A 25679-nucleotide genomic window follows, 5' to 3' on the forward strand; every position below is an offset into this window, starting at 1 on the left:
TCAGTAAAGTGCTTGCCGTCCAAGCATGAGGACTGGAGTTCAATCCCCAGGACCCATGGACGTTTGGCATTCCTGAGTCTCTTACTCCCTGCACCTTGAATGGGGACCTGTGGTCAGAGTTGGCCAGGTCACAGGGCTTGGGGCAGATCTCACAGCTCTTTTTGTGCGAAAACTCATGTGCTGCCATCCTGATGGCACAAGGTAGGTTTACTTGAGGATGAGAAGTGCAGAGAGGCCCAGTGATGTCCTCTGGTTACATAGCTACGTAGGGAGTCATGGGATTCCTTCTGTTCCAGGGCCATTGGCCCCAGGATTCCCGAACCCTGATCCCTCAGTGCAGTTCTTAGCTAAGGAAACTGGAGGGAGGGGCCTTCTTGAGTGTTGCTAGGCCAGGGTGTGGATGGGTGGGACTGCTCACCAAGGCCTTAGGCAGACATGATGTGAGGGGAACCTGATGTTGGATGCTTGTCTTCAGGGTGAAAAATGTTTCTTAGCTGACCATTTTCAGCATTTTGGAGGAGAGGTACATATTCTCCACAGAGATGAGTGGTTACCATAGTTGTTGATAAAAACCAGTTTTCTCTGTGACTCTGGTCCCTGCCACCCTTCTTTTGTAGTTCCATAGCTGTTGGCTCCAGTGTGGATGACTTCCAGGAGCTTGTACTGGACGACCCAGTCACAGGGCATGTCTGCCTCAGTGTGACTGACCCCATCAATGTTGGCGGCACCTACAGATGCAGTTTTAGAGTGTTTCCTCTTCCTGTCTAGATGGATTTGAAGATTGTGGTCCAGACTGTGACAACGGGAGGGTCACGGCTTTTTTGGACATCCCTGGCCATGATAACCTGCCCCTGCTCACTCGCTTGGAAAAGCACGCGTTCAGCGAGAATGTCTTCAGCCGGTAAGCAGCATCCTCACACTGCCAGCCTTTTGCTGCTGCAGCAGGCTCCGGGGGACTCATGGGTAAGGTGGGCTACTGTTTCCAGGAGACCTTGATTCTATCTCTGCAGAATCCTGTCTTACTAGGCTTTCTCACTTGGCTTTTTGTTATTTTGGTAGAGCTGGGGATCCAATCTAGAGCCCTGTGTGTGATGCTCCGGCTCCTTCTCACTGAGCTGCAGCTCCATCCTTGCTCGTTGCTCTTGTTATCATCTGCCAGCTAAGCAAAGGAGGAAATGGTCCAGAGGGCATTCTGTCCTATGTGTACAGTAGAGTGTAGCACACAATTGCTGGACTGTGCACTTCCGAGTTCCTTGTCACCCCATCCTGCCTTTCTCTACTCTCATGCCATAGTAACGCTGACCTGGACCATTCTATGTTGCTTTCGGTGATGACCTTGGTTTGGTTTTTTGAAGATAGCAGGAACTAACCCTGTCCAAACTACCCAGGAACCTGCACAGCTTCACCCGGTCCTTCCTGTTTATCCATTGGCTCTGCCCTTAGCCTTATTACTTCCCATCCTCTGTGCCCACCTGTTCAGGAATACCTTTGTCCCAGAATCTTTATCTGGTATACTGGTCCTCTCCTTCTGTCATTTTTTATCCTCTCATCTTCCCTGACTGTACTACTACTCTCAAGAGAGCCAAGGGCCTTCTCAATCTGTCCTCACCATCTGCTTGATTGTTCTAGGATGACGTTCTAGGTCAAGCACAAGCCCCACCTTACATTGCAGGTCATAGAGCGGGGAGAGCCCAGTGTCCTCCCATTTTAGAAGCAGGGAAATGGGGTCCTCATTCTTCATCTTCATGTAGTTCACAGCTTGCTTGCTTTATCTTTCCTGGTTAGGGCTTTTGTGTTGTGTAAACACGGTGTTTGCAGTAGATGTGGTGGCTCACGTTTCATCTCAGTACTTGAGACTGAGGCACAACAGTGTCAAGTCCAAGGATAGTTTGGACTACTTTTGAGAACTTGTCTCAGGAAACAACAACAGAAATGTTTGCCTGTTGTGGAACCATAGCTGTTCTCTGCTGGTGTTTTCCCAAGTTTTACATTTCGCATTTGTGTTTCCAGTCGACCTGGAGTCGTGGCTGTTGTCTGGACAGTGTGTGGGTAAAGCACTGTCTTCTCTGTGTCTTGTGCTACCACTTTCTTCAGTCACATGTCCGCACGAATCTAGTACCTGTTACTGCCCTAACTAGATCATCAAAGGCATGACATGACACAGCGAGACGCGCCACACCACTCTTCAAGAGTGCTTTGTCTTGTCTCGCTGTCTCATTCCCACACACGCTCTGCAGGGGCTCAGCAGTCCCTAGAAGTAGGACAACTAAGCAGCCTGTAGCGCTCCTGTTGGCAGCTTCCACCCACCAGTCAGGCCCTGAAGTGTGTGGTTCTTCCAGACCTTCCTTCTATTTGCGTTTTAAGTTTTTCTTTACTTTCTCTTTATATGTGTCCACGTGTATGTGCAACACACATACACACACAACACACACATGTATCTGTGCACACACACTAATACAACTGTGGAGCCAAAGAGCATAATTTTTCTGGTGGAGAGTCCTGCCTCTTGTCAGGTTTAATTCTAGGTGTTTGGGTTTGGTCTTCTCCTTTATAAACCTTTTTGAGACAAACTTGCTGTGCAGCCTGGAAGGCCTTGAACATGGGCTTTTCCTGCCTCTCTCCCAGGCACAGCATTGCAGTTGTGCACCTTGTAGTAGCACCATCCGTGACCTTTCTAGCTGCTGCTGCCATATGAGAATGAAATCGGCTTTAAGCTTTGTTTTCTTTGTTGATACTAATTCTAACTTCCCTGCTTTCTGTGGAGTCTCCTGGTTCTCTATGGCGTTTCTGTTTTCTCTTTCCTTACTTTACATTTTAAGTGGAAAGCTTGTGTTTATGGTTCATTAAAAGATGGTTTTTAAATTAAACACACACAGGGGAGGGATTGAGGGAGAGAAGGGGGGAGCCTCAGGAGTAGCAGTGAGAGTTCTCGTGTGCCCTCGACTTTAGTTCCTCCGCTGTCACATTGTCAGCACTTTGCCCTGTCCCCTTCAGGACCTTTGTCTCCTCAAGTTTGTATGCTTCTCTCTGACCCTATGAGTAGCCTGGAGACCTTGCCTTTGCCATACCTTGCTTCAATTGCAGTTTCCTAAGAACACAGACCCTCCTCTTTGTCGCTCCTGTAATCACACAGTGTGATTATCATGCATGGGAAATGCAGCTGATACAATACTGTTTGTCACCTAGTAATTTTAGGGTTTTTTTTTTTTTTTTGAGATAGGGTTTCACTGTGTAGGGAGCTGGAGAGATGGCTCTGCAGTTAAGAGCAAAGCCTGCTCTTCCAAAGGTCCTGAGTTCAATTCCCAACAACCACATGGTGGCTCGCAACCATCTGTAATGAGATCTTGAGGAAGAGACCTGGTCAGTCGTCCTCATCAACTTAGACATGAAGCACAAAATGTACCAGTTCAACAGAACTGCCATCTACGGACTGCCCATGCATGCTTCAGCATTGCCAGGGCATAAAATTCATTTTTTTTTTCACTGTGTAGCTCTGGTAAGCCTGGCAGTCGCTGTGTAGAGTGGGCTGACCTCTGATGCTTGGAGAACCATCTCATTCTACCTCCTAAGTGCTGATGAGAGGATGCCGCCCTGCCCGGCTAACACTGTCAATCTAGTATACAAACGTTAGTAAAACGGCACAAACTCTCCCGATAATGCCTTGGTATTACTTTGCCTGTCCAGGAGTTAGCTCAACACTGTGTGTTCTCTTTCAACTTTGTACTCCTGTGGCGCCCATTTATCCCAAGTGTCTCACCCTTTCTTTACCTCTCATGACATTCACTTTATCTTTTCTTCTTTTGAAACCCTCCAATTCATGGTGATTGTCCTGCCTCAGCCTCACAGATTCAAAGCTATGCATGCCTGCTGATTTTAACATTTGTTTTATAAAATGATCTTGATTGACAGGCTCTCAAATCTGTCAGCTCATAGGTCTGAATTCTGTAGCATACTTCTTTGATTTTTTTTTTTGAGATTGCCAGTGGGTTTCTGTTTGTTTGTTTGTTTTGTTTTGTTTTGTTTTATTTTCTACTAAAAATCTCTTTAAAAATCTTCTTTAAAACTTCTTGCATTGCGAAACTGGATAGCAGCTAAGAAGCACTTTCTGCTCTGTGGGATCTGCTGCCCCTTCTGGCTTCTGCAGGTACCAGGCATACACAAGGTGCACACACATTCATGCAAGCATAATATTTATACATGCAAAATAAAAAGAAACCTTTAAAAGCTTTCTTGCGCTGTGAAGTATGATACATAGGAAGTGGGATGAAGTATACATACAGAGTTGAAAGCATTCTTATGAGGCCGGTACCCTGCAGTCATGTCCTCGGGTCAAGCAGTTCCGGCTACATCAAGTGGCTGGCATCCTAGAGCCCTTCCTGTCCCTCCCAATGGCTTCCCCCTCACCAAGCACTAGTCACTAATCTTCATTTTCATGTGAAACACATTCTTAATTTTCTGCCAAGTTTTAGCCCCAAGTATCCACCTTAAAATTTTTTAATTTTCTTTATTTAAAATATGTGAAATTATATAGGAGATGGGGCTTTTGGGCTTAGTGCTTAGCATGGGCATGCATATTTTGAAGCTCTTCTTGGAATACACTGACTTTTGCCTGTTGACAGGGTAGGGAGGTTTCAGGTGCTGGACTCTTGGGCATCAGTTTCCCTTTGGCGCCTCTGTGAAAGGATTGAGGGGAGGTGTGTGCTTGAGTGGATGTTGTTGTCTTTGCAGACCGCATATCTCATTGCATAGCCTGCCTGTGCCTCACACTTTACCTAGAGATGGTGCTGTCAGGTTTTCCACTGGAGCCAGCCTGCAGGGTAGCCATGCAACACCAACTCTGTTCCTTACAGTGCAAAATTATGTTCATCTGGTCTTCTCTGACACTGCTGATCGCTTCTGTCCTTTAGACTCCTTCATAGATCTGAAACCCAGCCCCTCAGATCCTAACAAAATAAAACAAAACATAGCACCAGTTGGCCAATTTGGAGGACCTTGTCTTTTCTATTGTAGAAGGAGCTGCGGGCAGGCCTGCTTTTCGTCCTGCCCAGCTCCGCCACGGCTAGCTTAGCCCCAGAATAATTACATGGACACTGTATTCATTTAAACACTGCCAGACCCATTGTATCTAGCCTCTTCTTGGCTAATTCTCATAACTTGCTTAACCCATTTCTAATAATCTGTATAGCACCACAAGGTGGTAGCTTACCAGGAAAGATTCAGCATGTCTTACCTGGCAGCTGGCTCCATGGCGTCTGACTCACTTCCCTTCTTCCCAGCATTTTGTTCTGTCTACTCCACCCACCTAATTTTCTGCCCTATCAAAAGGCCAAGGCAGTCTCTTTATTAACCAGTGAAAGTAACACATAGATAGAAGGCCCACCTACATCATTCTATAGTATTGAGAATCCAATCTATAAATGTGGCCTGCCTTTCTTATTTATGTAGGTTTTCTTTTATGTCCCAATAAAAACCTGTGCGAGGAAGAGAAAGCTATACTGGGCTTTTTTGGTGTTCTTCCTTTGGTAGCATCTGCATATAAAAATATATCTGCATTTTTATATTGTACAACTTTAGTCAGCTTTTCTTAGGGTGACAGAATTACGGTGAGAAGAATTGATGTAAAGATAAGATGTATCTGTGGCTTAGGAGTATTCCCTGGTCAGTTGACTCCACTGTTTAAGACAGAAGATGATGGAGGACACGTTGGTACAAAGCTGCACACCTCATGATAGTTGGGCAGGAAAGGAAGGAGCCTGGCATTGTGCGGTCTCATTCCAGGCTGCATCCCCAAAGCTGTAACTTCCTTCCACTAAGCCTTTCTTCCTAACTAGTCCACTTCTGAGAGCACCACATGCTGACAACCACACACCAGACACTTTGACTCTTGCAAGTAGCTGGTGTTGTAATAAGAGCGGTGGGCTACGTTCCTGGCACCCAGCCGCCTGCACGGCTAGCTTATGCCCCGAAATAATTACACAGAAACTCTATTCTTTTAAACACTGCTTGGCCCATTAGTTCTAGCCTCTTATTGGCTAATTTTTACATCTTTGATTAACCCATTTCTAATAATCTGTGTAACACCACAAGCTGGTGGCTTACCAGGGAGGATCTTAACCTGCGTCTGTGTCCAGCAGGAGAATCATGGCGACTCCCTGACTCGGCTTCTTTCTCCCAGCATTCTGCTCTGTCTACTCCGCCTACCTAATTTTTTGTCCTAACAGAGGCCAAGCAGTTTCTTTATTACTTAACCAATGAAACGACAGATAGAAAGATGACCCTCCTCCATCAAGCTGGCACACAAATCCTAGTGTGTAGATATTACCTAAGTTTTGTTTGTTTGTTTTAATAGAGCCTTGGGTGGTTGACCCACAAATGAACATAAGGCATATTTACAGCTGCCTTTTATTTTATTTTTAGTTTGAGATATGGTATCATGGTATCAGGTATCCCAAGCTAGCCTTGAAGTCACCAATCAGCTTGCTGAACAAGCAATGTGCCGGCTGATCTGCATTTGACCCATTGTCACCAGGGTCCCTAATGCCCATGATGAGTTTCCCATTGACCAGTGAGTTCATAAATGCACTCTGCCATTTTTAAATCTTAAAACAGTTTTCAAAAATCTTTGTTATCTTTGCTTTCATTTATTTTGTTGTCAGAGAATATCTTTTTTTAAAGTTTGCTGATTGCCAGGCGATGGTGGCGCACGCCTTTAATCCCAGCACTCGGGAGGCAGAGGCAGGCGGATCTCTGTGAGTTCGAGACCAGCCTGGTCTACAGAGCTAGTTCCCGGACAGGCTCCAAAGCCACAGAGAAACCCTGTCTCAAAAAAAAAAAAAAAAAAAAAAAACCCAAAAATAAAGTTTGCTGACTTATTTATGTTTCAAAATGTGTTTTTCCTTGGAAGAATGTTGTATGCTAGAGTTTTGGGGAAGAGTGCCTTAGACATACATTTGTATCCATTGGGTTAAGGTGATTGGAGGCATTTTCCAGATTTTTCGTGCTATTTATTTATTTATTTACTGTACTAAATTGATTTTTTAGTGTGCATATGTCAGTAGATGCCTGAATGCCACAGTGCCTGTACTGAGATCAGATGACAACTTGCAGGGCTGGGCTCTCTTTCTACCTTCACCTCTGAGCCGTCTGCTGCCCTCTTGACCCCTGAGCTGTCCACTGCCCTCTTGACCTCTGAGCCGTCCACTGCCCTCTTGACCTCTGAGCCGTCCACCGCCCTCTTGACTTCTGAGCCGTCCACTGCCCTCTGCACCTCTGAGCCGTCCACCGCCCTCTTGACCTCTGAGCCGTCCACTGCCCTCTGCACCTCTGAGCCGTTCACTGCCCTCTGCACCTCTGAGCCATTCATAGCCTTCATTTTTTATGCACCTATGTGGGTAGTTACTGAGAAGAGAATAGTGTTCATATCCTCAGCTAGGATCGTTATCGATTTTTCTATCCTTGTAGAAGTTTAGATGTTGGGAGTTGTACCCTACTAGCATTGTTCTTCTTTTTTTTTTTAATTAAGTTGGCTCTTTTATTTATCCCCTTGTCTGAAGTTCACATTGTCTGATAGTAATGCATGAAGTCCAGCTTTCTTTTGATTTTGTACTGTATTTATTTGTATATACTTGAACCTATAACCTTCAAAATTTCAATTATACTTACTGTGGGAGGTATATGAACACATCTTGCTTTTTGGTACAGTTCTCTACTTCTTAATTTGATCATGCAAATCCAACCTGTGGTCCTCGGACCCCATACGCCCCAGAATAGCTTTGAATGCTGCCTGCCATGTTCATAGATAACATTCTCTCCAGCATCAGAAGGCTGGCCCCTTGGATAGATCACTGCCATTAATGCTTCTGTCAGTATGGCTTGTTAAATGATCCAATTTCCCTTGGGTACTGAGCACCTGCTGCTCCAAATCATTTAGTACTTGGCTTGGTTGGCTGGCAGGTACAGTCTTTCCAGAAGGCCATGTTCTTCCCTGTCTTGTTAGTCTTGCTAACTGAGACGGTCCTGAAGCCTGTGCTTTTGGCTCACTTTATCCCCAGTGTTCTCCCAGGGCATAGCCACAGAAAGCAGCAGGTTTTCCAAAGCACTACCATGGGACCCGTTATCTGCCTGCAGCCCTTTCCATCTGTATTCACACCAGTAGACTGTCCTGCCCTGGGGTCTCTCTTATCCCTTTCTTCTCTGTCCTAGGGAGGGCAGGTCCCTTGTGCCCTCTTGAGATCAGATGCAGATTTGTTCATCTATTCTGTGGCCAGAGCAGCAGATTTGGGATCTTAGTTCTTTGATTTCCCTGGGGAGGCTGGTGTGAATGAGGTCCAGGGAAAGGTAATAAGTTTCTTTCTCCATAGTGTCTGTTTCGACTTTCCCAAGCTTCCTGGCTGCCAGATCTCAACCTTTTATCCCCAGGGTGGCATCTGTCTCATCGGCCAGGCTTTGTGTTGACATATTTCTTCTGTATTGTGCTGGGCCAGAGGGCTTCACTTTGAATCCTCAATTTGCTGTCTTCTTTTCTTGAAAATCGGAGTAGGTGAGTCTACTTTGTTTGCTTCTCTGTGTGCAGTGAGGCCCTTGGCAGAGGGGATCTGTTGGTTCCTCTGACACTGTTGTCTGGTTGCCTGTGTCGATTTGTGCAGATTTGTGCACACCATGCAAGCTGCTCGCCCTGAGCATTCAGTGTGCCCTGTTATGCAGCTGTCACTACAGTAGCTTGAGCACCTCTGTCACCCAACAGGCTCCCGTGTTTGTTCCTCATGGTCAGTTCTTCCTGCCCGATTCTGGGGTCCCCACAGCCTCTGTCATGGTTCCTGTTGTTTTCTCATCTTATTTCAGTAGAACTAGGGAGACTGATGAGGGATTCCCGGACTTTGTTTTGCACATGTGTTCACTAGCAAATGGACTGGACTTTTTTCATGAATGATGTTTGTGTATATGTTTTACAGCCTCTGTGTATAGATAGATGCATCTTCATTTCATTTGCCTAGACACCTAGAAGTGAAGTTGGCTTTCTAAGACACCAGCAGTATCTGCAGCTCCTCATGCTTGTGTCCTCATTGGTACTTGGATTGTCATCCTAGTTCATGTGCTAGCTGTTGTAGTACTATCCAACTGTAGTCTTTTGTCTTCTCTCTTTGTGTATGTGTGTGTGTAAGTGTATTTCATCTTTTAGCTTTTGATTTTGAGATAATTAGTTGCAGATGAATTGTAGTGTAAGGGTTTATATAATGGTCAGCTTGACAGACCCTAGAGTCACCTAGGAGATAGAGCTCGGGGCATGTCTGTGAAGGCTTTTCTAGACTGAGTTGATTAGCTGAGTTGGGAAGACCCATCCTAAATGTATACAACACCTTTCCAGGGGCTGAGGTTCCCAACTGAGTAAAAGGAGACAGTGAGCTGAGCACCAGTCTTCATCACTCTCTGCTTCCTGACTGTGAATGCCATGTGACCAGCTGCCTTATGCACCTGCATCCAACACTTTCTGGCCATAATGCCTCTTTCTTCAAATTGTGGGCCAAAATAAACTTTCCTTTCTTTAGTTGCTTCTGTCAACGGTTTGATGACAGCAATGGACAATGGAACTGATGGGTATACAGATTCTGTAGCATGTGCCCAGCTTCTTCTAGTGCAGTGGCCTGCAGCCAGAAGAGAGTCTGCTCCCAGGAGACCTCCAAAGGTGTCTCAGACACATATCTGGGTGTCACATCTGGGGGTCAGGGAATGCTACTGACACCTAGTGGATATAATCCAGGGCTGCTAGTAAGTACCCCGTAATGCACAGGATGGTCCCCCAGCAGAGAATTGTCAGCTCTCAAATGTAGTTGTGCATGTCAGACGTGAATATGTGTGCTTGTGTGTAGCAAAGAAAGAAAGCTGAGCTACTAACTGTAGCTGTGGTCCAGGGTGGCTTAATAACCACAGACATCACAGCTTTCCACAGCAATCTCTTTCTTATGCCAGGTTTGTACCCAGAGTAGCATGTCAGTTAGTTGTGTCTCTGTAGTTTCCTCAAATCTTTGACAATTTATTGGACTAGCCTGGTCTTACGTGACCTTGATGACTTTTGAAGAATAGTAGTGAGGTATTCATAGACTCTCTTGTTGTAGGAGACTGCTTGTTTGTTCCTGACTGCTTAGCCCCAAAATAATCACACAGAAACCATATTATTTGCAATATTGTTTGGCCAATAGCCTAAGTGTATTTCTGGCTAACTCTTATATCCAAAACTAGCCCATCTCCATTAATCTGTGTATTGCCAGATGGCTGTGGCTTACCAGGTGGTGTTCCAGCAGGGCTACATGGCTTCTCACTGACGCTGCCTTCTTTCTACCAGCATTCAGTTTAGTTTTCCCCACCTACCTTTGTTCTGTGTTGCTATAGGCCAAAGCAGTTTCTTTACTCATTAACCATTAAAAACACACATAGACAGAAAAACTTCCCACACCATTTCCCCTTTTCTGTTTAAATATAAAGGAAGGCTTTAACTTTATTACTACAATAAATTAGCACTCCAATGTGTACTAGCTAAATCCACTTAAAACCTGAGAGGACTTGGAAAGAAATTCTAGACAGTTTCTGTGTGGTTATTTTGGTTCTGGGCAGCTGGGAACAAATAAACATCTTCCTACTACACTCTCTCCCCAACTGGGTTTGGTTGATACTTTCTCATAGGTAGTTGGGGTCATAAAATTTTGGCAGTGTAATTCAGAGTCACACACCCTTCTCCCTGCATTGTAGGAAGACACACCTCCTTATCCATGCTGTCTATGTGGTGTCTGTCAGGATTTTTGCAGTTTGTGTTCCCAAAGACTTGTGAAGTGAACTCTTTCCTGATGATTGAATCAAATCCATACACAATATGTTATAGTCTTACAGTTTTAAAAGTCTGACAGTCTTTAGTTTACATATCTATATTTTCAAGAAAATGATGTACAGTAGCTGATTTCTGTTTCAGTGGGTGAGTTTGAGTTTATTAAGCCTGGGGCAAACAGGCTCAGAAACTGATAACAAGGAACAGATAGGGACAGCAGAGAGAGAGAGAGAGAGAGAGAGAGAGAGAGAGAGAGAGAGAGAGAGAAACACTATCGAGTCAGGAGTTAGAGCATCCACGTGGACAGCTGGAGTAGCCTGGTTGAGAGAGCAGACAAAAGGCAACATCAACTGGGGCTCCAGCCTCTGGCAGGAAGGACTAGAGAAGCCTGCTGAGGCAGCAGCTCAAGGTTTAGGGTCCAGGCAGAGACTTCTGAGTTAGAGAACAAATTGCGGCATATAAAGGCAACATTACTAAGTCAGGGGCTTACAGCATCCAGCAGAAACCAGTTGGACAAGCAGAGGTTGTCAACTAAATTTACTGATTGAGAGTCCTAGAAGGAGGGATTTCCTTTTTCCACTCCACAGCCTCTCTTTCCTACAGTAGACTCTTTCGTATCATGAGGTGAGCACCCTTAGCCTCTGCTGTCTGTCCTCAGGAGCTCTGTGTTTTACTCTTGGGCTGTTCTAGTGTTCTCTCTTCTGCCACAGTTGGGGGGCATGGTCATCCCATTGGGGGGTATGGTCACCCCATTCCTGGACATGAGGTGTTGGAGGACACATTGAAGCAAAAATGATTGGTCTGAAGTGTGTGTGTGCTCATGCACATGTATGTAATCCTGCTTCCAGAGACAGCTTTTCAGTGAACTCAAACAACATATGACAATCTACTGGTATGGTGTCCATTACATATCTGTGGTGGTTTGAATGAGAATGGCCCCCATAGGCTCATATGCTTGAATGTTTGGTCATCAGGGAGTGGAACTGTTTGAAAGGATTACAAGGATTAGGAGGTGTGGCCCTATTGGAGTAGGTGTATCACTGGGGGTGGGCTTTGAAGCTTCAAAAGTCCATGCAAGACCCAGTCTCTTTCTTGACCTGTGGATCAGGATATAGCTCTCAGTCACTGCTCGAGTGCCTTGCATTCTGCCATGATCCCCACTATGATGATAATGGACTAAACCTCAGAAACTATAAGCAAGTCCCTAGTTATATGATTTCTTTTATGAGTTGTCTTGATCATGGAGTTTTTTCACAGTAATAGAACACTGACCAAGATAATATATCATACGGTTTAGTATAATGTCCACTACATTATGCCATACCGTGCAGTTCATCAATATATTATTCTAACACATACAGTAGAGTTTACCATTATAGTGTCTTTACACAATCCTGCTGTGGGACAATGGTCTTGTACTCTGTAAAGATTTGTCACTTGTATTGGTTTAATAAAATGCTGATTGGCCATTAGCCAGGCAGGAAGTAAACCCAGAGTGGCCAGAACAGGAGAATTTTGGGAAGAGGAAAGGCTCAGTCTGCAGTCGTCACCCAGACACAGAAGACGCAAGATGAGAATGCCTCACTGATAAAAGGTACTAAGCCACATGGCTGACTCAGACAAGAATTATGGGTTAATATAGGATGTAAGAATTAGTTAATAAGAAGCCTAAGCTAATAGGCCTACCAGTTTATAACTAATGTAGACCTACTCTGTTTGTTTCTTTGGGACTGAACGGCTACAGGACTGGGTGGGACAGAAACCTCTGTCAACACAAACCATACAGTTTACAACTTTCAAATTTCATATTGATAGATTTTAACATATTCACAGAATGTTAGACAACATTCTTCAAGGAATTTTGAAATTTTCTTAGTACCTCCAAAAGAAACTCTGTTGTCATGAACATTTCTGCTCAAGTGACCTTTGTCCTCTCCCTAAGCAGCCATTAACATAATTTCTCTTTCCACTGTGTGTAGCAGTTATATTCATGTGGTTTGTGGGCTTTTGTGGCTTCTTTACTCAGTTTGTTTCCAAGGTTCATCCATGTTGTAGAACATATCAGTTCTTCATTTTGTTGACCTGCTTGGCAACAAATAATTATTCGGGTTGTTTTCAGTTATTTTCTGTTTGAACAACATTGCTGCAATTGCTTATGAACGGAGTTTCAAAGCTAGGTCTGGATGTCTCTTTTGTCCGATATTTTCTTGCATTCTGTGGTTTGTCTCCTCTACCCTCCTTAGTAGTATGATTTTGGGAAAGAGTTTTTTATTTTAATGACATTTTAAAATTATTTATTTTCTTTTATGCTTTGTATATTTTGAGGCTTCAGAAATACTGCTAACTAAAGCTCACACAGATTTTTTTTTCCTGGATTCTTTTTCTTTCAGGACGTTTTATGGTAAAGATCTCAACATTAGCCTTCTGATGCATTTCATGTCAATCTCTGTGCAAGGCACATGGTGAGAGTCAGGGTCATTTCCCCAGTGTCTGCGCATTCCAGCAGCATTTTTGAAAAGCCTGGTTTTTCCCTGTGACCTTTGTGAAAATTCACTGGTGATGTATGTGTGGTCCTATTTCTAGACTCCCACCGTGACTTTTATCTATTTCTCCTTGTAGTTTTATTGATTTTTTTTTACTCTGTAGCTTGAAGCTGTGTTATTTAGTACATAGATAGACATTTAGGATTATTATATCTTCTTTACAAGTTCACCCCTTTATCACTGTGAAATGACTTTATCCATAGTGATGTTCTCTGTCTGAAATGTGTTTTGTCTGATATTGAGGTAGCCACCCTAGCTCTCTTTAACCACTTTTAGTTTTTCACTCTGTATGTATTTACATATGTATATTAGAGTGTGTTTCTTGTTAGCAGTATATAGTTGGATCTTGTTTACTCCAGCAGCTTGGTGTTTTCATTGAAGTGTTCAGAGCATTTATGTTCTTTGTACTCCCTGCTGCTAAAACTGACATCATCCTGCTTGAGCTCATCTCTTGTCATTCTTCTCCTTTGGGTCTTCATCTGCCTTTCCTTGGTTTAATGGAATTTTTTTTATGAATTCAGTTTGTCTTGATAGTTTATTAGCTATAATTTGTTTTGTTATTTTAGTAGCTGTCTCAGTGTTTGTTTAACTTATTAGTGATATTTTTCTACTACACAATGTAATAAAACTACAGTAGTATGCTCTCATTTTTGTTTCCTGGTCTTCGTGCTATTTTGTCTTTCACTTTACATATATGTATATTCATACACACACACAGACATATATGCTATAAATCCACAATTCATTTTCAGTTTTGCTTAACAATTGTTTCTTAAAGAGATATAAATAATGAGATCAATCTTTATATGTGGTTATCATTTCTGGTCCTTTTTGTTCATGTATGTAAATTTGGGTTTCTATCTAGTGTCATTTTCTTCCTGCTTGGAGGATTTCTTTGGTTGTTTCTTATAATTTAAGCTTTTTTTCTTAATGTTTAATAAAGCATTTATTTATGGTTCCTTGTCTTGAGTAGTTCACATTGACTTCCTGGGTTTTTAGGCCTGCTCCTTGGAAGGTCTCTACCCTGCTCTCAGGTAAACTTTAATGGCCATCTGTTTCTCCCCGGTGTCTGAGATGCCTACAAGGTATATCTTTTAGACTGCAGTAGCAGTCCCATCTCTACAGCCCCATGGTGAAACCCTCCAGTGTTTGGAATGTGGCTTAGTGCTGGCCGCTGCCTATGGAAGGTTCCCTAGTCACTGTGCTGCTCATTGGCTGCAGGCTGGCTCACTGCTCTCCTGCTGTCCCAGGGCCCAGTGATAGCTTTTCCTCTCCTTAAATAGTCGCTCCCACTGACCCTACCCTTCACCTTTTGTTATCTTGACCAAGCCTACTTGTAGCATTTGTGCTCCCTCCAAACAGGTGTTATGGGTCCATCCTGTTTAGTGTTAATGACATGGGAAGATGGGGGGAATAAGCCAGTAGAATCAGAGAAGAACCTTAGTTAAAACAGTTATCTCTGGACTTCTGTCTGTATGTAGTACCTCGTTCTCCAGACCTTGAAGGACCAGCAGCTGCTCTCTGGGTCTCTTACTTATGTTTATTGGTCACTTGCCCCCATAATCTCAATGATCCAAGGGTTTTCTTCCAAGTCTGTGTGAGCCCAAAGCAGTAATAAACCAAAGAGAATAAGGGCTTTCTGTGTCAAGTTTATTCTGACTTTCAGGCTGTGAGATAAAGTCCCAATTCTTACAGGACTTTGATCGGCATTAGAGTGGCCATCTCTGATGGGTCTTGGTAGTCTCTGTCCTGGATGGACGCTGGCTTTTCTTTGTTCCATGACCCTCCTGCTAGATGTTAAGCACTGTACCTGCAGTGCAGCATCCTTTGGTCAGCACCTGCCAGCTAACATCCATGTGGTTTCTTCTGTCCCTATAGTCAGATTGTCGCCAGAGGACTACTGGATGTCTTCCGGGATGTCAGCCACAGTGACAAGGACATACTGGCAGTCATGGAGGTGGCAGTCCGACTGTCAGAAGATGCAGGTTTGTTCAGTTCTGTAACTTTTTTACTTGTACATTTCTTAAAAATTATATGGTACAAGTGTTAGCTAAGATTGAAAGGCCTTCATATTAATCAGCGAGCTTTGGACAGTGTCTGACTGTGGATGGATTTTGTCACGAAGAACAGACGTCTTACTTGAGAATGACTCAAATTGCCCTTATTTTTGGAACATCGGGGTGACTAATGTGATGGAGGCCATTTGCCCTGGCAGTTAGGCCTTTTGTATTTCTTGAGTTTTGCCAGAGTGCTGGTTGCTAAGAAATACCCAATCAAAAGCAGTTCTTTGGATTAGAACAATCCAGTCATTAGTTTCTCTCACCTGTGATCTCTGTGGACTGATCTTGATTTTTCCTGTTCTCTCTGCCTCCCTGTGATTGCTATTCTGGAAGAAAGCACGCTGCAGCACAGCAGATGCTGCCTCCCCACCCCCGCCACCCTGTAAAGATGAGGAAGATGAATGAGTAGTGGGCTTGCCAGTCTTGACAGCTGCCCCGCAGCCCCCCTTCTTTGCACTCATAATGAATGGCGAGCTGCTTCAGAAAGTTCCAGAAATCTGAGGCCTTAGAATTTGATCATTTTAGCTGAAGATAGAAAAGAAGCCTTCCATGTAGCTCTGCTATCAGTTTGAAATATTCATGTGGATGTGACACGGTGCTTTTAAAAAGGCCCAAGTGGACGTTCTCAGGCTTTGAATGGATTCTCTTCGGAAATGAATCACCATTTACAGTGCTGCGGCAATTATATATTTGTGTTAAATTTAATGTGGTGTACTGGAGCTTGAACGCTCTTTTGTTTAATGCTTTGCCTTAGAAATAATTGGGATGCGTGGATTGTGGGGGAGTGCATTTGTGAAAGAATTATTTATAATGTATACATCCTGGCTGGAATTTAAATAAGCACAACCCATAGGTCTGACAGAGAAGCCATTAGCTGTAATGGCTTTTGGACGCTGGCCCAGCATGCAGACTTCTCGGTCCTTTCTCCATTTGTATATGGCTTGTTATAATAGAGTTGTCATCCTCTCTTCCTTTCATGTTTTTATATTGCTCTGTGCCTTACTAGCTTTTTAAGCCTGTCTGTAGCATAAATACTCTAAATGGGAAATGATTTTTAAACTGCATTTGTCTAATTTTCTTGATGAAGTATTTCAGTAAGCAAAGCTAGAAACCATTAGTATATACCATGTCAGATGCTTGACTTCTCCTTATCTAACTCTCTGTCCCATTGCTCCAGAGCCCACAGTGCGAACTGAGCTGATGGAGCAGATCCCGCCCGTCGTCGCTTTCTTACAAGAAAGCAGATTGGATTTTCCTGTGGTGGTCTCCCAGTACCTCGTGCCTGTTATAGTGCGGTACCTCGTGGATCCAGACAAGCAGGTGTGAGCATGCCCACCAAGGTCTCATCAGCACACTCTCTCTGGTTCATCTATAGCTCAGGAAAAGCCTTGGTAGAGCTAACTGCATGAAATAAGACCTCTCATCTCACGAGAGAAGCAGACTGTATTCCTTCTTACTGCAGAGGATTCTTCTCTCTAACTTTTCATTATGGATGTGTTCAAACACCAATGGGTAGAACATAAAAGTGAGGTTCACGAACCTTCTACTGCTTCAGCCATCATTGCCACTTTACCAGTCGTCTCTGTTGATCTCATCCAGAGAGACTCCGTCACAGGAGAGTAGTTCCCGACACCGCATCCCTCAACTGCCAAAGCTTTAGCATGGCTCTCTAAGAAATAAAGAGCTGAGGGTGTAGCTCAGTGGTAGACACTTGCTTAGTGTACAATTCCTACATTTAGTCCTTAGCATGACAAAAATATATATAGAGAGATACCGTTATTTTAAAACTTACCATTACTTATTTGACCCAGTCAGCTCTGCCAATTAGATTGTCCTGGTTTCTTGTCAGTGTGTGTTCTGTTTGGGTCTGTGTTTTTGAGGCAAGCTAGTCTTCCACTTGCTATGTAGACCATGCTGGCTCTGGCTCCTCTTTCCTCAGCATCTTCATTGCTGAATTATGGACCAGCAACACCACACATAGCAAGAAATATGACTTTTCTAGATGACCCATTTGGGTGTAAATACAAACAAAGTTGGCACATGGATTTTCTTAAGTCTGTGAAGCTTGCGCGAGCTGTGCCTCTCTCCTCTCCTTGCTGTGTATTAACTAAAGAGCCCAGGACATTGGTGCTGTTGATTTTTCCACCTTGGGTCAGCAGTAATATCTCTAGCCTTAAGATCTCCTTCATTCCAGGTGTTTTCTATAAACTGGGCATTGAGTCTAGAGGTTCAACCAGAAATGAGTTTTCTGTTTCCACAAGGGTACTTCTGAGCTGGGACCTCCCTTCTGTGTTGAGTAGGAAGTATAGAAGCTCTGGGAGCTTCTTTGTCGGATGCTGAGCTTGGCTCCAGGTAATATGCCATCTGAAGTTTAATGTGAAGGTGCCCATCTCTTGGAGCAGACCTGGGTAGTCCTCATGGAGAACACTATTTCCTTGGAGACTGTATGATTTGGAGGCTGAATTCTGTCATTCATTGCTCTCTGGGCCAATGCCTAGAAGTCTTCAGTGAAGAGCTTTCCTACTGTCTGTTTGAGAACGCAGACCACATAGACAGCTGAGATCAGTTCTTTATGTTCTTCCTTTATTTACTGGTTTCCAGGATAATTAATTGTCATGCTCTGTCTACAGATGACCGCTGAGGCTCTGTCATTGGTTGGCTGTCAGAATTATGGAGACCAGCTAGGCTTTAGTGTGATGACTGTGTTCCCATCATTGTGAGCATTGCTTCTTTTTTGGTAATTGTTTTTCACTCTGGCTTGTGGGAGCTATTCTAGAATCTTCCTGACATGTCTAGTGGACTTTGAGAGTTTACCTCCAGCTGAAACTGACTGCTTCTTCACAGGGTCAATGCTCCTTTAGCTGGGGAAATGATGAGAAACCAGAACATGGGTACCAGGGTGCTCCTGGCTATGCACTCAGCCATTACTTCTAGTGATGGCAGTTTTTAAAAATAAAATGGCCCATTGGTTTATCGGTATATCCAACTTTTATCAAGGATAGCTTTTACTTCATTTTCCTATTTTATCTTCTTTTTTCACTTTGTACGGTGTAAGTCTCATGTGGTAGTTGGTATGTTTGTGTTTAATCCACATTACTACACTGAGGTGTGTGTGTGTGTGTGTGTGTGTGTGTGTGTGTTGCTGGGGTGGGACCCAGATCCTCCTGCTTGCTAGACACGGACTCTTCAATGGATGAGCTACATCCTCATCCTTGTTTTACTTCGGGTGTAAGTTGCTCAGCCTGACTTTAATGTTGGATTTCTTGCCTCTGCCTTAGGCTGTTGAGAAAATAGGCATACCAGACTAGCTTGAGTGGCTTTCATCTACTGTGTTATTGTTTGTTTATTTTTGAGATTGTGTTTTAATTACATTTCCTTCCCTTTCTTCCCTCTAAACCTTCCCATTTACCTTTCCCCAGTCTCCTTCCAATTCACTGTCTCTTTTTCCAGTTGTTATTTATTGCATGTATTCTTTGTAGATGCATATGTACATTCCTAGATAGACTCTACAGAGCGCATAATCTATAGCGCGCATAGTCTCTTGCTCTTTTGAGACAAGGACTTACTATGTTGCTCGGGATGGCCTTGAACTCCTGGGCTCCAGTGCTCTGCTGTGGCTGAACATGTTTATCTTCAAGAGTAGGAGTAGCTCTTGTCATTCTGACTCTGATGCATTGAAAATTTTCACCCAATTCCCAAACTTAAAACTCTCAGTATATTTGGGGAAGTCTAATCTATCTTCCTTCCTTCCTTCCTTCCTTCCTTCCTTCCTTCCTTCCTTCCTTCCCTTCTGACTCCCTTTCTTCTGGGCCTGCTTCCTCAAGTGGTATCAGTCTTACTGCTCTCCAGAGAGTGCCCTGTGTCCTGCACCCTGGCCTTTCTCAGGTGGCTGTGCCCCCTCCTGCCTTCTTCATGCCATATGCCCTGTTCTTGGGGCAGTGACTCAAGGTGGGTCTTGCTCCAATTTCCTATAGTGTCAGCCTCTGAGGTTAGGGATAGCACATATGCTTTTGGACACTGGGGAAACTTTAGTACCTATGACTTTGTTGAAGGGGTCTGGGAAACTGTTCAGGGACTCTCACACAAACTTGATGACCCAAATTTCAGTCTTTGGAAGCCATGTGGAAAGGTTTGATACAGTGGAGCGCATCTGTAAGTCCAGCATTCCTGCTCGTTATGGGAGCAGAGACAGGAGAGTTACCTAGAAACTTGAGGGCCACCCAGCCTGGGGTCTGCAGCCCAGTGGCAGAAACAAGAGGGGTTGCCTCATAAACAGGGTTGGAAGAAAGAACCAACTCCTAAAAGTTCTCTTTCACACATACGCCATGGAATACATGTACCCCCCCCCCACACACACACACACACAAACTCTGTGAAGGAAGTCTCTGTCCTTTGTATTTGTATCAGCGTATTTCAGAGATGACTTCCTGTAAAGGGTGAAAGTGTTTAAATTTTTAATGACATACCATGTTTAGATTACCACTATTTTCAAGAAATTCTAAAAATTTAGTTTGTGTTTTTCTTGATCTGGTGTTCTTAAAAAGGACAGACAGTCATTTTTAACTGTTACACAGTGTGACAGGGCGGAATAGAGTTTTCAGATAAGGAAAAAGCCATCCCATTTCCACTCTCCTGCCATGGATATTTTGATTATCTTTGCATTTTCTCCCACACGCGTCTGATCATAACGCGGGGCGGCTTCCTCAATTCGTTCATTTGTTCTGACAGTTTCTGAGTGCCCATTATGAGCCAAGCCTGGTGTGTTGTGCCTGGGGATGAAGAGATGAACAGGGCAGATTTCTGCCCTCAGCAAGCTCGTCTGAGGGCCACAGACATTCTCCTGTTTCTTCATCATCTCCACTGGTTTTAATGTTGTCGTGTGCCCCATCTTCAGCTCGACATGTGTCTGAGTGTTCTGTGAACTGTGCGGGCATCCACTTTTGTTCTTCTGTTGACTTTTTCTTTCTCTTTTGATGCATTCTTGAAAATGAGAGACTGTCCAAGGGTTTGCCTTTTTCCTGACCTCTGTCGCCTGTCTTTTCTGTATATTTTGTTCCAGACCGTTGGATCTACAGCTCCATCATGTCTGATTCTATAGTAATCTCTGCTCTGCATCTGTGCTCTCTCCCGCTACCCCCTCAGATCCACCTCCATGTTCCTGCCCTTTGGTAGAACTTCTGCTACCTTGGCTCTACCTAGCTAGGCCTGTCTTCTTCCAGTCTTGCCTGCTGAGCTCAGTCTGTGGGAGGGTATCCTGTCATGCATTGATTGGTGCCATTGGAAATTTATGGGCTCCAGTCGCAGCTGGATGTGCAGTACTGTCCGGCAATCCTTTCCCCCGTCCCTCATCAGCTGCTTCTCCCATTATCCTTGGCTGTTCCCTTAGACCTTTGCCATTCTCATCAGGCCCCTCACCCTGCCCTGCCTTTCGCCAAGCAAGTGACCTTGCATTTTACATCACGGAGAAAATAGAGGCCTTCAATCTTCATTCCCTATTGCCGTGAACAGAGCCACCATCTGAGATATTCAATTCCCCTGAGCCATGGCCCGGGAACTCTGGAAACCCTTCCCCCTCACCTCCACATCCAGTCAGACCCGTGCCACATATCCATTGTTTCCATCATAAATGCATAACCTCAAAGGCCTCCTCTCCTCCTGCCCTTCCATCTTCAAAAACAGAGCTATGAGAAAGTTGAGTACACTGGGTAGAGGCTCGAGGCTGCCTCCTCCATCCCCACTGTAAGCCTCATGAGGGCCTGCTCACTGGAGCCAGCCTCCTCCTCCCAATGCCCTTCTCTCCTGTCCAGGTCTACCTCTCATAATCAGGTGCAGTGGGCTGCTGGCAGTACCTAGAAGTCCTAGTCAGTCAGTGTTCTAGTCCAAACATGGGTGGTTTTGCCTCAGCCTAGGATAGGTGCCTTATTCTGTCAGATTGATGAGCCTGAGGAGTATTGGCCACAGCCCTGCGGTAATACCTAAATCCTGCAGCTGTGATTGCATGCCGGGTCTGCATAGCACATGACATTCATTTCTTCATTCTTGTGTCTGATGAGAGGAGGCTGAGGTGTGGGAAATGAGGCTATGGCTGGATACCAGACCTGGATCCTGAGCCTCACTTGTCTGTCTCGGAATTGTCCAGGCTCTTGTGGACCTCTTGCCTGTCATCAAATCTGAGTCCTTCCCTGTAGGAACCTTTGTGACCTAGCCCCAGAGCCTGGTACCTTGTTGCAGTCCTTTGAAGTTATGTGAGCCAGGAAGCTGGGAAACCTCTGTCCTCAGCAGGCCTCGCCCCCTGCCTTCTGCCCTGGCTGACCATCTTCTAAAGAAGTGTTTTCGCTCTGTCTACTCTCAGTTTGTGTTGTTTCTGTGCCTCAGTTTCCCTCCTCTTTGCTTCTTGGCTTTGGTCCCATTTCCTACAGCTGATCTCCTTGGAGGATCTGCTGCAGCCTCCACACACTCCCACTCAGTTTGGGCCATTCCTCTCCCTCTGTTGGGCTTCCGCTCCTGGTAGCTGGTAGACATGGAGCTGTTTGGCCTTGAATTCAGCTAATCAGCTCATTTGGAAGATTCAGTACTCTTGTTTTAAAAACACGTTCATTTTTAAAATTATCTTGACAAATTTAATCACTTGAGAGAAGGATCATAAAATAAACACGCGTCTCATCCCACCCGCTTTATGTAACAAGTGTTTGCAGTTTGCTTGACAGCTCTTTGCTTTTGCTTTTGAGGTTACAGTAGTGGTTCCAAGTGCTCTGTACCCCTCTCCTGCTCCAAAGTACCACCATCCTTTGCATGCAGGTTGTCATAGGCATCCCACTTGTGAGAGTGGCTGAGTGGGGTTGTTAGCACATCACATAAACTGTGTGGCTCTGCTTTCTGGGCCATGGTCTCCTGTTCCTTTTGTTGTAGGCTATTGAACTAACCTGTGCTGGGCTCAGCTGTTCACTTTATGTGTGCTTACCATTGCATTGTACCACCCAGCCCCACCGTGATCCAGGTCACCTGTTGGCAGCCTCTTTTGGTTTCTGCTTGATCCACACTGCACTCCACTGCCACTTTGGGTGTTTGAGATGGGAACTGGATGCCTGTCAGCCATTTACTGCTGTTCCATGCAAATGGTATGAAGGAAAAAGGACCACATGCATCCCTTGATCCCCTCGGGGTCCTGGGCTCTGACAGTGGAAACTTTGGGAACAACAGCCAGCTTCTACTTGAGCACCATGTGTGCTAACTACTGTTCTCAGCTCTTTGCATCCTGAGAGGCTTTTGATGCTTAGGTCAGGCCTCTGATGGCTTAAAGGTCTGATTCTTTATGGTGGTGTATACAGATGACTATTTTGGCTTTTACTCTCATTATTACCTTCAGCCAATTACCTGAGTTATACAGAACTTTACTATTAGATTGGGTTATTGTAGGCGATCTTGTCCAACTGTTGCTAATGTAATCACTCAGCACATTTGAGGTTGGCCAGGCTGTTAGTAAGTTAAATGTAGTAAATGCATTGTTGTTTGCTTGCTTGAGTTGAGATAAGATCTCAACTGTAGCCTGAGCTGGCCTGGAACTCACAGTGATCCTGTTGCTTCAGCATCCCAGGTACAGGGATGATGAACCACCCCTATCTTTGTTTCTGTTTCTGATTTTTACTTTTAGAGGCAGGGTTTCTCTGTGTAATAGTCCTAGCTGTCCTAGAACTTGCTTTGTAGACCAGAGAGACCAGACCCTTACACTGGCCCTGCTCTCTCTACCCTGCCTGCTCTTTTTCCTCTTTCTTCTGTTCTGGCGTCAGTAGCCAGGGCAGTTTCAGCAGTCACCCTTTGCTTCTCTGACCTTCCGAGGTAATGGCCTTCCTAAGCCTTTTTTCTTACCCCCTTTGTCCTGTCTGCAGGGCCAGGAGCTCTTTGCCCATGGTTGTCCTTTGGCTCCACTCCAGGTCGCTACTCTGTTATCATCACTCATACCAAAACATGATCTGTCACTCCTGTGCTCTTAAGCCCTCGGTGGCACTCACTGCTCCCCAGAGGGCTTCACTGTGACAGCCTTTCCTGGGCTTTCTTCAGCTCACCCTCAGTTCCTATTCCATGAAGGTTTCCCTTGCTTCTGTCACCTGGAACTTGTCACGTCCCCAGGTTTCATCTCCCTCTTCTCCTGAGCATGCTCTTCTGGGGACCTGAGGTCCCTTTCCCTTGCTGGTGTGTTGTTTCCCTGGGCAACTGCAACAAAGTGCCAGGAACTTGGCAGCTCTAAGCCTCGGGCCTTTCTTTACTCTCACAGTTTGGGACAAAAGTGTTGTCAGGGTTGGTCCACCCGCCCTCACCTGCCCAACTTTTGCTGGTTGTGTCACTTGACCCTTCACTTGTATTTCGTCACATTTTCTCCTCCCATTTTTCTCTTGTCATAATACATACTTGTGATAACATTTATGACCATTGGGCTAATCCTGGCTGGCATTAGGGTCCTCTTAATCACATCTTCAAAGGTCCTCTTTAGAGAAGTTTTGGTGGCCATTCATTTTCCATCATTATGTCACAATACCAGATAACCCAGTTACCAAGAGGAAAGGTTAAGCTGACGGTGGTGGTACACGCCTTTAATCCCAGCATTGGAGAGGCAGAGACAGGTGGGTCTCTGAGTTTGAGGCTAGCCTGGTCTACAAAGCAAGTTTCAGGACAGCCAAGGCTACACAGAGAAACCCTGTCTCGAAAAACAAACAAGCAGAAACAAAAAGGGGGGTATATTTGGACTCCTGGGTTCAGAAGTTTTGTGCCATGTAGTCGGCTCTGTTGCTTTTGGATCTGTGTAGAGTAGATCATTATATCAGGGAGCATGCATGGAGCAGAGCAGCTCACTCGTGGTGGACAGGGAGCAAAAATGAGAGTCCAGAAAAGACCCAGTGATTTGGTTTTCTTCTGCTAGGCTTTTACCCCCTGACCCAAGGGTCCCCCACATCTTCCGTCATTGCCACAGGTCAAGGACTGAACCTTTCAGTTCATAGACAAGATCCAGACACTACCACTAGTAGCTGCATGTTCCAGAGACTGACATAGAAATAAATGCCTTTGGAGAGCGCTAACTCGTCACCGCTCTTGGCAGTGCCTCTCTTTGGACACCTGTCTCCAAGTCTCCTCTTTGACTCTGCAGTTCCTGCTGTCCTCTCTACATCCTTGGTGGCCACTTATTCTGGCCAAGGCCCCACTGTGCTCTGTGTACCCTTAGTGTTTGCCTGTGAGTGTCCCGGCTCCCTCCTGGTGCACTCTGCATGCACTTGGTGCCACCTCCAAGGAGGAGTCTCCGTCCAGGCTACCCCAGAAATGTTTCTTTGTCTCATGTCCTTAGTTCCTGGCACATGCCTGCTCCTCAATCAGTGTGACACCTGAACATTGTAGCAGGACCCAGTCTTGTCACCATGCTGGGTAATATTGCTAGGCCATCACCTTTCTTGACACAGCCAATTTAGCAGGGGTCTCATCCCTCCGCACTGGGTTCTGCCTTTGATGCCTTGCAGGCCCTCTGTATTGTCTCGCATTGCTTGCCATTCATTTGGAGCACTACAACCAGAGCCATCTTTTTGAAGCACAGTTTCCCTCCCTGCATTAGGGTCAGAAGCCGTGGTGCCATGTATCCTTTGTGGCTACAGCCTCGGGGCTTGCCCTCTTGTACCCTGTTATGGGCTGATCATTGGTGACAATGTCTGTTCACTTCTGGGGCGCATTATGATTTTCTTGCCTTCCTCTCTTGACAATGGACTGCATATTTCATTGCTCTCTCTATAAATGGGAATTCAAGTGCTTTCATTTCCTAAAAAAATGCCTCTTTAGCTTCTTTTGGTCCCTTTACACCCTTTTGTTGGCTCACTGCACAATGGCCAAGGACAAGAAGCATCTTTTTTCTGCCAGTGCTCTCCACCTCAGGTCTTCTTGTATGTGGTGATCCAGGTTTGCATAGGAGCAGGAGTAGATGCTGGCATTCATTCTGATACCTATGCCAGTGGGGCAGATGTGCGTCCATCCAACCAGCACTAACAGAATGAGATGTTCTGTGTTACCTGCTGTTTGTACTAAGGGTGTGCTGAGAATAAGAGGCATTTCAGACCTGGGACTGCCCTCCAATCTCACCCTCTGGAAGACACATGACAGTTAGGAATCATACCCAAAACATGTCCATATGGGAGGAATGATTCCACCAGGAGACTGAGGCTCTCTCCGGAAGTGGAGCAAAGAGTAGATCCAGAGGAAGTGGAGGGCTACTGGGGGAGAGCTGTC

The 25679-nt window shown here is 45.0% G+C and overlaps 1 protein-coding gene across 6 annotated transcripts in view; it reads left to right on the forward strand.

Moving 5' to 3' along the window:
- Positions 1 to 25679, forward strand: part of LOC121440805 (serine/threonine-protein phosphatase 4 regulatory subunit 1-like) — an 88761-nt gene that overhangs the window by 35791 nt on the left and 27291 nt on the right. For 5 of the 6 annotated variants that reach the window (XM_041641728.1, XM_041641731.1, XM_041641729.1 and 2 more), the window contains exons 2-3: positions 769 to 901; positions 15238 to 15344. In XM_041641728.1, coding sequence (XP_041497662.1) covers positions 769 to 901; positions 15238 to 15344 — 240 coding nt within the window. Of the gene's footprint in view, positions 1 to 768; positions 902 to 15237; positions 15345 to 16596; positions 16740 to 25679 lie in introns of all 6 variants that reach the window. The other variant, XM_041641730.1, reaches the window with a different exon arrangement.

Source organism: Microtus oregoni, unplaced genomic scaffold (genome assembly GCF_018167655.1).
Source record: "Microtus oregoni isolate MIOR12 unplaced genomic scaffold, Mior012 000071F_ref0000514, whole genome shotgun sequence".
Classification (NCBI taxonomy): domain Eukaryota; kingdom Metazoa; phylum Chordata; class Mammalia; order Rodentia; family Cricetidae; genus Microtus; species Microtus oregoni.